At 48.8% G+C, this 11737-nt stretch overlaps 1 protein-coding gene across 1 annotated transcript; it reads right to left on the reverse strand.

Annotated features, from left to right (window-relative positions):
* Window positions 1–10520: 10520 nt before the first annotated feature.
* LOC120700506 (protein LURP-one-related 8-like) lies at window positions 10521–11540 on the reverse strand. The gene has a single exon (XM_039984770.1). It carries the CDS (start codon window positions 11517–11519, stop codon window positions 10884–10886), a length of 636 nt encoding a protein of 211 aa, XP_039840704.1. The 5' UTR covers window positions 11520–11540; the 3' UTR covers window positions 10521–10883.
* Window positions 11541–11737: the final 197 nt, after the last annotated feature.

Below are 11737 nucleotides of genomic sequence, written 5' to 3' on the forward strand. Positions count from 1 at the left end.
GAGTACTGAAGTGAAAATAAATACTCCAACAAAACAAGAACATATAGAACAGTAGTACCTGACAAGCATATTAATAAATGTTAAGAAACCTTAGAAGAGGTTTGGCATATAGCCTGGACAAGCCTCATTTAATTCTACATGTTATATGGCATGAGACGCATTAATATTCCAAGGATGTTGGATGCACAGGAAATTAAACTATATATGCATTGTTATTACTCCTTCTATTTTAAATTATAATTTGTTTGACTTTTTTTACTCTAATTTTGATCACTCGTCTTATTCAAAAATTTATATAAAATATCGCTTTTTTTGTTTTGGCTTGCTTTATTAGTAAAAGGTCATAAAAATGACTTAAATTTTTGCATAATTTTTTTTGAATAATATGAGCGATCAACGGAGTGAGTATCTCTTGACTATACGAATTGGTATGTGTATTCGTTGACCACACGTGCATGATCCTTAGTTTTACGGTTGGGTGGGGTGGCCAACGTACTATACTACTTCTGGAGCCGGAATGAAGATGGATCGGATCATTTGAAGGTGTGCAGCATATAAATCAATGTTTTCGATCGATCCGAAAAAGTTGGCAAAATCATCTCTTCTGTAATTTCCAGAGCGTCTCCATATATATATATATATATATATATATATATATATATATATATATATATATATATATATAAACATTGTGAGAGATGCATGGCACCAATTTTTGTGCCAGCGAACCGACCGAGCGATAGGAGATTATAGTTTTTATGTGCCTGAATAATGGAACATGTGAATAATAAGACTGGTTTGAAAATCAAATAACGCTTAGTGACGAGCATGCAACAACAAAAAAATCCCACTATTTACCAGGTACTAGCTACGATGCAGATTCATTCCAGAATTAAATCGACCACGTTTTTCTTTAACTTTTAGATAGCTCACCGCGGACCTTGTGATGAACGAACGCCGTAGCTGACTTTGCAGGCGGGCAGTTGCCGCGGTGCTACCTGCCTAACTCTGACCATACATGCACTTCAGCCAGCAGCTAGCTGCAACGAGATTTTCCTCCAATTCTTCGGCCAGTCAGGGAAAAAAAACGCAACAGAGGCCGCACTATCTCAACAGTAGCGCCTGTGAATGACTCTCGACAGACAGATGTATTATGTTAGCAGAGAAATTTCGTTGAAGAAAAGGTCCGTAGCACTAAAGACAGGTCTCTGCTTGTCCTGCATGACGTTAACTGCTTGAACAATTAAATCAAACATGCATGCAGAACCGTCGCTGCAATCTTTACTACGCAATTGCCAGGATGAAGCACGGGTGTGGGCATGGAGAATGCCTAGAACTGACACAGCAATAGTTGAGATCTGGTGTTCACGTCTGTCTCCAATGTAATAAACTCTGTTTATTTTTTGTACCCTCTGAAACCACTATCTGCTGCTATATCTGGCTAATTGAGAGCCGAAATCAATGAAATATCAGGTGGGGAGCCTCCCCCACTCCGCCGACCATCAAAAAAAAACATGCATGCAGAAAATAAGGCTTCTGGATTCTGATGTACACCACAACCTAGTACAAATAGAAAACCTGAGTGAGGCTGTATAATTAAGTAAGGAGATTCTGCACAACTCTTCTCCAATTTCTGGTTGAAAAACTGCATAAAGTGCGCCAGATGTTCTTTTCCATCTTGGCTAGGAATAAGCGCAAAAGCTCTCCACAAGTCGCATGAACCTCCTGGCACATGAAAATGACAACCTGCAGGCTCAGCTGGCAACAAAGAAAACGAACCAACAGAACGGATGATCGAGCAGCCAAACAATTCAGCAAGGATTTCAGACAAAGAACTTCACCGCCAGAGGTGGCACCATCGGTGGTTTGATAAGCCGCAAACAAGGAACGGAACTGTCACTCGATTTTGTCATTGACATGATTGAGCTAGCAACAAGGAGTGCACAAATTTTTGCACTATCTAAGCTGGATTAGTGGCAGCCTATGACCATGCATCTATCCATTTTGTCAGGCTGCAGGCATGGTCATCTCGTCTGGATTGCTGCTGCTCCTAGTTTGGCTGGCTAGCTACACTACGCATGGCATGGCATGACACACATTCCACGACTTGCTTGTTGATGCGCAGGAAGAAGCTGCATTCTTGCTTCTACTCTACTGCAGTAGTCATGATGAACACAAGGACCAGGAGAATGCATGTTATGTTAGTTAGTCAATAAAAGTGCACAGACTTTCCTGGGAAACTTGTCCCATTGCATTTCGGCTAGAGAAAAAAAAGCGCAAAAGTTCACCACCTGAACGTGACAATCTGAATCTGGCTGAATGAACAAACAATGAAACTATAGTACGGGTCAACATCACTGTACTAATCCTCGTAGTCCATCTTTTAATTGCTTTTTCTGCTCTCCTCCTAAACCCAGATAGCTAGCTACCATCTGATCTGATCTGATTGCGCATCCTGAATTAATGTGACCAATAAACAACCCACGGAAAACACGGAGCGGCGATGAAGGCGATTCCTGGCGACTTGGCGGCGACCTAATCTGCCCGGTCTCCTAGATGGATTTCCAGGGGAGAAAGAGCTCATAATCTCTGCGATCTCTTCCTGGTTGCTGGCCGTGCGGCTGCGGTGAAGTCGTGGTAGGATCCGATCCTGTTCTTTACTCCGTGTTTTCCCTATCTGCTACGATAGGGTCCGTGGGAGATCGTCTTTTACTTCCTGGGGAAGTTTTGGAGGTTGGCTCGTGATACGGTGGAAGACCGATTCCTTTTTGTTTCCGGACGTCATTCTGCTGCCTACATCTGCAACCCTGCCTCTCCCATCTGCTAGGGTTTTTCCGTTTTCTTTGCCGACGTCTTGACTTGCCTTTGTCAGTGGGGGTGATCAAGGGGAACCCGGTGAGGGATCTGCCCACCCGAAGCTGCAAGCGACGATAGACCCGGTAGAGAACGCGATTAACTGGCGCGAGATGATGCAAGGTGCGGTGTTGCCAAAGGATATGGCGAAGGAGACAGAGTTGCCGCTGGATGATACCCAGTCAGGGGAGAAGATGATAGCTGGGGATGTACAGGCTGCAACGGAGCAAGTCATGCAGAAGGAGGCGAAGGGGAAACAGAAGGTGCCAGAGGAGGATGATGAGTTCGAGTTCGATCCGTTCGAAGGCATGAAGGAGCAGGCTCCAAAGTGGTATGCCATGGCGCTGTTCTATTCTAGTCATCGTTCCAGATTCTTATTTGTTGAGATGGGTGCGGCTTGGAAGTGTAAGAATCCAATCCCGGTTAGACCCCTGGAGGACAACAGATATATTCTGGAATTTGATGTGGAGGAGGAATATAACTACGTGATCAATGGTGGTCCATGGAGGCATAAGGGCGACGCTTTGATCGTTGTGCCTTATGATGGTCTCAGCAGGCCGTCAGAGGTTATCATTGATTCCATTAATCTATGGGTTCGTCTCTACGACGTCCCGGCTCATCTGATGAGCATGGTGTTCACGGGAGTTCTAGCAAAGAAAGTCAGCTCCAAGGTCTTGGTGGTGGAAGGACCAGTAAAGAATTACTTACGTGCTAGAGTGGCTTATCCTCTTGATGAGCCAATAAAGCCAACTGTGGAAGTGAAGGTTAAAGGGTCCGGTGAGATGAGCTTCGACGTTAGGTATGAGAATGTACCTTTCTTTTGCTTTGCATGCGGGAGGATGGGGCATTCCAAGAAAGAGTGTCCAGATGTTGAGGAGGAGTCTGAGGATGATGATGATGAGTCCACCAAGGTCAGGAAATTTGGTGACTGGCTACGGCGCTCGCCACAAAAGAAGGGGGAAGAGCGGGAGCTAACTGTGCCGGCAAGCCAGCGGCCAAATTGTGCTCTGAATTTTAGCGGTTCTCAGCGAGACAAAGTGCAGGCAGCCTCAAGCGTGACAAAAGGTGGACTGGGTTCTACTTCGGCAAGAGGCGGGGGAAGCAAGTTGCTATATCTGACAAACAACAACCATGCCGGCCCCAAGCAGGTGGCAGCGAGGTCAGCAATGCACTGTCTAACAGTGTGCAAAAGTTAAATATGAATGCTGATGCGGGCTTGTCAGAAGTGCAAGAGGAAGCTGGTGGACTGCGCAAGAGGGTGTCCGGGATTAATTCCTATGTTGGATCAAGTGACGCCTCACTGTCTACACTGAATGGCGTCAAGGGAGTGGGGCCACGCTCACTCCAGGAAAAGCTACAGATGACAAAAGCTCTACGTGCACAAGACAGGAAGGTGGGTGCAAAAGGGCCAAGCCCAGTCAAGGAGATAAATAAACAGAAGAAGGCGAAGAAGGCGTCCGTAGCAGGAATTGCTGCGACGATCAAGGAGCTACAGGATGGGCTGATGCACGGGAGTAGGGCCAAGGCGGATGATGGACTCACTGATGATGCAAATGAGGCTCTAGAGAAGGTGGCAGATCAAGACGAGCTTGGCGCCGGCCAGCCAGGAGACCCGACGGGTGCTCTGGAGGAGCCCCGTCAGGAGAAATGAATGCGATAGTCTGGAACTGCCGGGGGGTGGGGAACTCCCGGACAGTTCGTGACCTCGACGCCTTAGTGCGTAGTCATAACCCCAAGCTTGTTTTTCTTTCAGAAACTATGATAAGTGAGAGTCGTGTCAAGAGTCTTAGATAGAGATTAGGCCTAAAAGGTTGTTTAGCAGTAGATAGTCATGGTAAGAGAGGAGGCATCGCGTTGTTTTGGGATGAGAACATTCTTATTGATCTTTTGTCGATGGGTGATCGCTATATCGATGTCTCTGTCAGGGAAAGCCCGAGCTCTGCCCCATGGAGAGCTACTTTTATTTATGGGGAACCTCGGGTGGAGGATAGGCATCGTACTTGGGAAATCCTCCAGCGCCTAAAAAACTGGTCGCGGGATCCTTGGGTGGTTTTGGGTGATTTTAATGAAGCTATGTGGCAATTTGAACACTTTTCTGAAACTAAAAGGGGGGAGAAACAAATGGAAAATTTCAGAAATATTTTGGAGGAATGTGATTTGCATGATATGGGCTTCTCTGGGGTCCCTTGGACCTATGACAATAAGAAAACTGGGAATCGCAATGTGAAAGTCAGATTAGATAGAGGGGTGGCTACCCAGCAATGGTTGGACCGTTTCAATAATGCTACTGTGTAAGGATCACCGGGGTGTCCGACCCTAGAGGGGGAGGGGGGTGAATAGGGTCGCTAATCACTTTTCTATCCTAGGGCTCAATCTAATTGCATAAGATAAACCTAACACGTCCTACACATGCTAGTTATGACTAAGGTTTATCTATGCTACTCTCTACTAACCCCTAAAAAGACTTGCAACCTAGCTAATCCTAATCAAACTAACTAGGAAAGTAAAGGTATGCAAGGTAGAGTAAGTGCGGAAACGTAATGCGGTAAGTAAAGAGGTAAGTGCAAGAGGGATGCAAATTCCCGAGTAGACACGGTCATGTAACGTGGTTCGGCATAAACGCATACGTCCACGGGACACCGAGGCTCTTCCGATCACCGTCTTGCACTACGCCACCAATGGCGATGCCGGCAAGCAAAGGCAAGTGCCCACAAGACACCGAGTCTCGTGCACCGCCACCGTCTCTCTCGGTCACCCGGCCGAAATCCACTACGGAGCTTCTCCACCAAGGAGGGGGCCTCCTCTTCCCCCGCACAAAGTGTCGTTGCCACTCCACACCAAGACGGAGGGTCACACGACGGATCACAAGTTGCTTGCCGCAGCAAGACTTCTCTCAAGGGAGCTCTCGCAAGAACTAATCCCTATTACAAGCACTAAGCACTCTCACAAGTGTGCTTAAGCCTATATGATGTACAATGAAGCTCTATGGTGGTTGGAGATGATCTTTAGCTCTTGTATACTTCCTTGAACTCCAGCACACTCAAATGACCCGGCCTTGGGGGTATATATAGGCAGCCCAAGCAAATGTAGCCGTTGGAGAAAAGTTGCCAGAAAAACGCTTAACGCCGGTTAATCCGACGTACCTCCAAAGCCATCGTCGGTTTAACCGGTGTATGTAAACTGCTACTTGAAAAACTAGCCGTTAGCAATTAACCGGTGTATCGCCGGTTTAACCGATGCAATCAACCGGTGTATGTAAAATTAGCGTCGGTTTAACCGGTGATTGTAACTTCTTCACGTTCCTCCAAAAACCACCTCTCTGGACAACTGAACCGATGCAATTGACCGATGCATCGTCGGTTCAACCGGTGTATGTATTTTCATCGGTCTTCGTTTGGCAATGCACCGACGTATGCATTTTCTTCAACGTCGGTTAATCCGGTGAGTGTACCTTCAGTTTCCAGCTTCTGGACAATTACACTGGCGTGTGTATTTTCCTTAACGTCGGTTCAACCGGTGTATTGAATTTCTTCACAGTCTCTTCGATTCTTGTCCTTTGGACCGAAGAGGTTTCAGGGCGCTGCCCTGAGACCCGCGAGGGGCGGCTCCCCCTCGACCCCCGTCCGCTAACCGGGTAGCGGAACCCCCGTAGGGGTGGCCCTTCGGGCCTTGCTACGCCTCTCTTCTCTTTGTCATCACTTGAACCTAAAAGCCTGAGAATAGTCATCTTAACAATCACATTAGTCCAAGTGTTGTGTGTGTCATCAATCGCCAAAACATTATATTGAAATATGGCATGAGAGGCCATTTTCGCTACATACTGTTTATCATCTAACATCCCCTTGCTCAGATCATTGTCCCCTGCTCGTGCAAGTACTACAGGAGGAAAATGGGACCAGGCCCAGACCACAGTCTTATTACGAGATCATGTGGGAACGGGATGCATCACTGGAGGACTGCATTCAACAGGCATGGGCGGGCGAGAGTACCAGGGGTGATCTGGGGACGATCTGCAGTGCGCTGAAGGGGGTGATGCGATCCCTAAAACAATGGAGCACGAAGAAGTTCGGATCAGTCCGTAAGAAACTTGAACAATTGCGCTCTAACCTTGCTGAGTTGCAGGCTGCTGGAGATGATGAAGCAGCTACCAGGAACGTTATCCATGAGATGAATGAGCTCTTGTACAGAGAGGAAATGCTCTGGTTACAGAGGTAACGTGTTTCATGGTTGAAGGAGGGGGACCGCAATACAAAATTTTTTCATCAGAAAGCAACATGGAGAGCAAGAAGAAATCGTATAAAGAGATTAAAGAAGATGGATGGGGAATGGTGCTCCTCCCATGAAGAGATGGCAAGTATGGTAAATGAGTTCTTCCAAAATTTATATACTAAAGACCCTAGTGTACACCCGCAGGAGGTTGCAGATCTTTTTGCGAGGCAAATCACAGATGATATGAATTTGGAGCTATGCAAACCCTTCTCTGAAGAGGAAATTGGAGACACACTTTTTCAGATCGGCCCTATCAAAGCCCCAGGGCCGGACGGCTTTCCTGCTTGGTTCTTCCAGCGGAATTGGGGTGTCCTAAAGGACGACGTGGTTGTAGCGGTAAAAACCTTTTTCGCAGAAGGTTGTATGCCTGAGGGTGTTAACGATGCGGCTATTGTACTCATCCCGAAGGTGGCCCACCCAGAGCGGTTGACAGAATACAGACCGATTAGTCTGTGCAATGTTATTTATAAGGTGGTCTCCAAATGTCTGGTTAACAGGTTGCGGCCCCTCCTTGAGGAACTAGTAGATGAAAATCAAAGTGCTTTTGTTCCTGGGCGTTTAATAACTGACAATGTACTAATCGCTTTTGAGTGCTTGCATGCTATTCAGTAGGGTAATACAGATAGGAACAATTTCTGCGCCTTTAAGCTGGATCTCGCCAAAGCTTATGATCGGGTCGACTGGAATTATCTAGAACAAGTTCTTGTGAAACTGGGCTTTCATCGGACCTGGGTACAGTGGATCATGTCATGTGTCACCACTGTGCGTTACACCGTCCGTTTCAATGGCGTCCTACTGGACACATTCCAACCGACCCGTGGGTTACGCCAAGGTGATCCGCTATCCCCTTACTTGTTCCTTTTTGTTGCTGATGGTTTATCCAAAATCTTGCAGCAAGGGGTCACAGATCGAGCGCTCGAGGGCCTAAGAGTGAGCCGCCGGGCCCCTGAAATCACCAGTCTGCTTTTTGCAGATGACAGCTTGCTCTTCTTCCGAGCTTCCTTAGAGCAAACAAGATGGGTTAAAGAGGCTCTAAGCAGATATTGCAGGGCCACAGGACAGTTAATCAATTTTGATAAGTGCTCGATTTTATGCAATGAAAACAAAGGTGCAGAAGTAAAGGACATGTTGATACGGGAGCTGAATGTACGTACTGTTAGCTTCGAGGCAAAATACCTGGGATTGCCCACACCAGAAGGGAGAATGAAAGTGGAGAGGTTCCAAGCACTGACTGAACGTCCAACGAAACGATGCAACGCATGGGATGAGAGATGTCTGTCAGCAGCCGGCAAGGAAGTACTTATCAAATCGGTAGCGCAAGCTATTCCGGTGTATGTGATGAGTGTCTTTCTATTACCGGCATCGCTGCATGGGGCCCTTGAACGCCGGATCAGGCAGTTTTGGTGGGGAGAGTTGACTGGTAAAAGGAAGACGCATTGGATTCCTTGGAACAGATTCACCAGATCAAGAGGAGAAGGTGGACTGGGTTTTCGTGATATCAGGTTGTTCAACCAGGCGCTGCTCGGCCGCCAGGCATGGAGACTGATTGAACGTCCCCAAAGCTTATGTGCAAGAGTACTGAGTGCCAAGTACTATCCGAATGGAAACCTGCTGGATACGGCTTTCCCAACAAACCAGTCGCCGACATGGAGAGCGATAGTTCATGGACTAGAGCTGGTAAAAAGAGGAGTGTGCTGGAGGATTGGTTCGGGGGAGCAGGTTCGTATTTGGAGAGACCCGTGGTTCCCGAGAAATTGGTCCAGGAGACCAGGACGGAGGAGGCGGGCTTGCCGCCTTAAATGGGTTTCACAGCTTATTGACCAAGAAAGAATGGCATGGAGAACTGACGTTGTACACAAGTACTTCATGGAGCATGATGCAGAACAAATTCTCCAGCTGAAATTGCCCCGATCAAAAGCAGAGGATTTCATTGCTTGGCTGCATGAAAAGTCAGGTGCTTATTCGGTGAAAAGTGCATACAAGCTAGCTAGAGATCTCCAGAGCGAAGAAGATGGCACACGTCAAATGTCATCGAGCAACCAGAATGGAAGCCCGGTGTGGAAATCCTTTTGGAAAATTCCCCTACCTCACAAGGTGCTCATCTTTGGATGGAAGGTAGCCAACAATGGGCTAGCTACGCAGGACAATAAAAAGAGGAGAGGAATAGAGGTTACCAGCATGTGCAAAATATGTGGTGTTGAGGAGGAATCGTGCATGCACGCCCTGATCAGGTGCAACCATGCCAAGACCCTAAGAGACGAAATGAGAGCGGTCTGGATGTTACCGGATGAGAATTTTTTCCTTTCCCTGACACCGGAAAACCTGGTCGTCTCCGTCGATAATCAGGATGTTGATACAGGGGCAAAAATACTCTTGTTGCTATGGAGAACCTGGCAGGTGCGCAATAACATTACACACGAGACAGAAAAGCTCTCCTTTGCAAAGTCAGTTGGATTCCTGACGAAGCACTGGACGGAGCTATGCTCAATCCGGCAAGACCATCGACTCGACGACACAAAAGGTAAAACAATAATAAGCGATTCTCTGGTTGTAGGGCGTCGAGAAAGGGAGACCACGAGAGTGACTCAGTGGGAAAAGCCTGGAGATGGCTGGTGCAAAGTCAATGTTGATGGGGCCTTTGAGATCTCCACTAGAGTTGGAGGCATAGGTGTCGTCATCCGGGACCAGACAGGGAGCGTCATCCTGTCTGCATGGAAGTACCTGGCACACGGGTCGGATGCGGAAGAGGTGGAGGCATTAGCATGCCGGGAAGGCATGCAGCTAGCTGCCGAATGGTGTCCCAGCAAGGTGATCCTGGAATCGGACTACAACTACGTGGTGGGTCTGCTCCGACACGGCAATTTCCAGAGATCGCGGCTAAAGTTCTTGCTAGAAGAGACGAGGGAGGCTGTCAATATGCTCCCAGAGTGGACGACTGTCTACGTGAGAAGAGAGCGCAATCGTGCGGCACATGAGCTTGCACAGTTGGCGAAGCGAACAACACACTCTGCGGTTTGGAGGTTCACGGCGCCAATTTGTGTAGAGCAAATTATTGCTCAGGAGTGTAACTTTATTTCTGAGTAATAAAAAGCGCTCTTTCTCCTCAAAAAAATTAATGTGACCAATACATACACTACCGCTGAAGATTAGGACCATGACCCCCACACAACAATAGTATAAGCAGACGCGGAACTGAGAGTTGGACCATGCATGGAGCTATCTCGTCTGCACAAATTCCTCGTTGCCATAATTTTCCTGCTTGAACGAACAAAAACACAGAGGCGATTAAAACGTGGCTCTGTGATTGCCACTCTGATTGACAGAGACGACTCAACGAGTAGCTAGCAGGCTGGCAAAGGCCGGGCTGCTTTCTGCTCATTTAAAAAAATGTTGAGTTGAATTGGACATACTGTAATACTGCATATATCACACTAGAGACGCATTGCAGTAGAGATTGGTTTGTGTATACGGAAACTAAAACAGACAATAATACAAGCTCAGATCAGAGTATGAACCCTGACTTTAAAAAGTTGAATCAGCAAACTGAAGCTGAAAACATTAATCCTGGGGGAGATTAATACAAAATTAGCCAGATTTGCCTAGGGCTGGCTGAGAGCATCGGACTCTGTATTGTTGCTAATAAAGTAATAACGGCTGCGGCTCACAGCCGGGATCTCTATGTACAGTGTACTACCGCTCACAGCCTCAGAGAGACTAGAGAGGTCTGTACACGTGGGTGTCCTTGGGCGCCTGCACGGCTGCTACACGGACCATGTCCTTGGCAGCAGGGACCGCGCCGAGCCATGGCCGGCGCCGAACATCTCGTCCAGCGCGATGACAAGGCCCATGGCGAGCGGCGCGCCCAGGCGTGGGTCCGCCACCAGCCGGAACACGTCGTCGCCCACTGACTCCTTCCGGCGCACCTCTGCCACCACCGCGGCGCCCCCGCCGCGCGCGTCGCGCACGGCGCAGGCCCGCCGGCCGTACGACCCCTCCACCACGTACGAGTACTCCGCGGCCGCAGAACCCAGCGGCGTCACGTGGGCCAGCGTCTTGCTGGACGACCGGAGGCTGGCGTGGCGGCGGACGGAGAGGAGCGGCCTGGCTGTGGTGCCGTCGCCGTCGTAGATGACCCAGCAGTGTTGTGTGAGGCTGAGCCTCTTACGGCGGCGGACGGTGAGGAGCGGCTTGCCGGCAGCGTCCATGAGGACGACCTCGGCGCGCCGGCTGAAGGCGGTGGCGTAGCAGTCGACGCGGAAGGCGAGGTCGCCGTTGGCGTCGAAGACGGTGAAGCCGTGGCAGTTGAAGAGGAGGGACTTGCGCCACACGGTGAGCACCAGCACCGTGGGCGGCTCCTCCTGCTCTGGGTCGGCGGCGTTGGGGTGAATCTTTGCCATTATTATTGTTTTGATTGGAGGTGCAAGAGAAGAGGGAGGAGTTGTGAGGAGGCGTGGGGTGGGGACTTTATAGCTAGCTAGCTAGAGGATCCATCCATCGTCCTGGTGGGTGGGTGGCTGACTGGCTGGCCGCCGTGTCCAAGGCTTTCGACAAGTGACCGGCCGCCTGACCTCACACGCTGCCCTGCATCTGCATGGATCGAAGGCGCCGGTGGCTG

Source organism: Panicum virgatum, chromosome 3K (assembly GCF_016808335.1).
Source record: "Panicum virgatum strain AP13 chromosome 3K, P.virgatum_v5, whole genome shotgun sequence".
Classification (NCBI taxonomy): Eukaryota; Viridiplantae; Streptophyta; class Magnoliopsida; order Poales; family Poaceae; genus Panicum; species Panicum virgatum.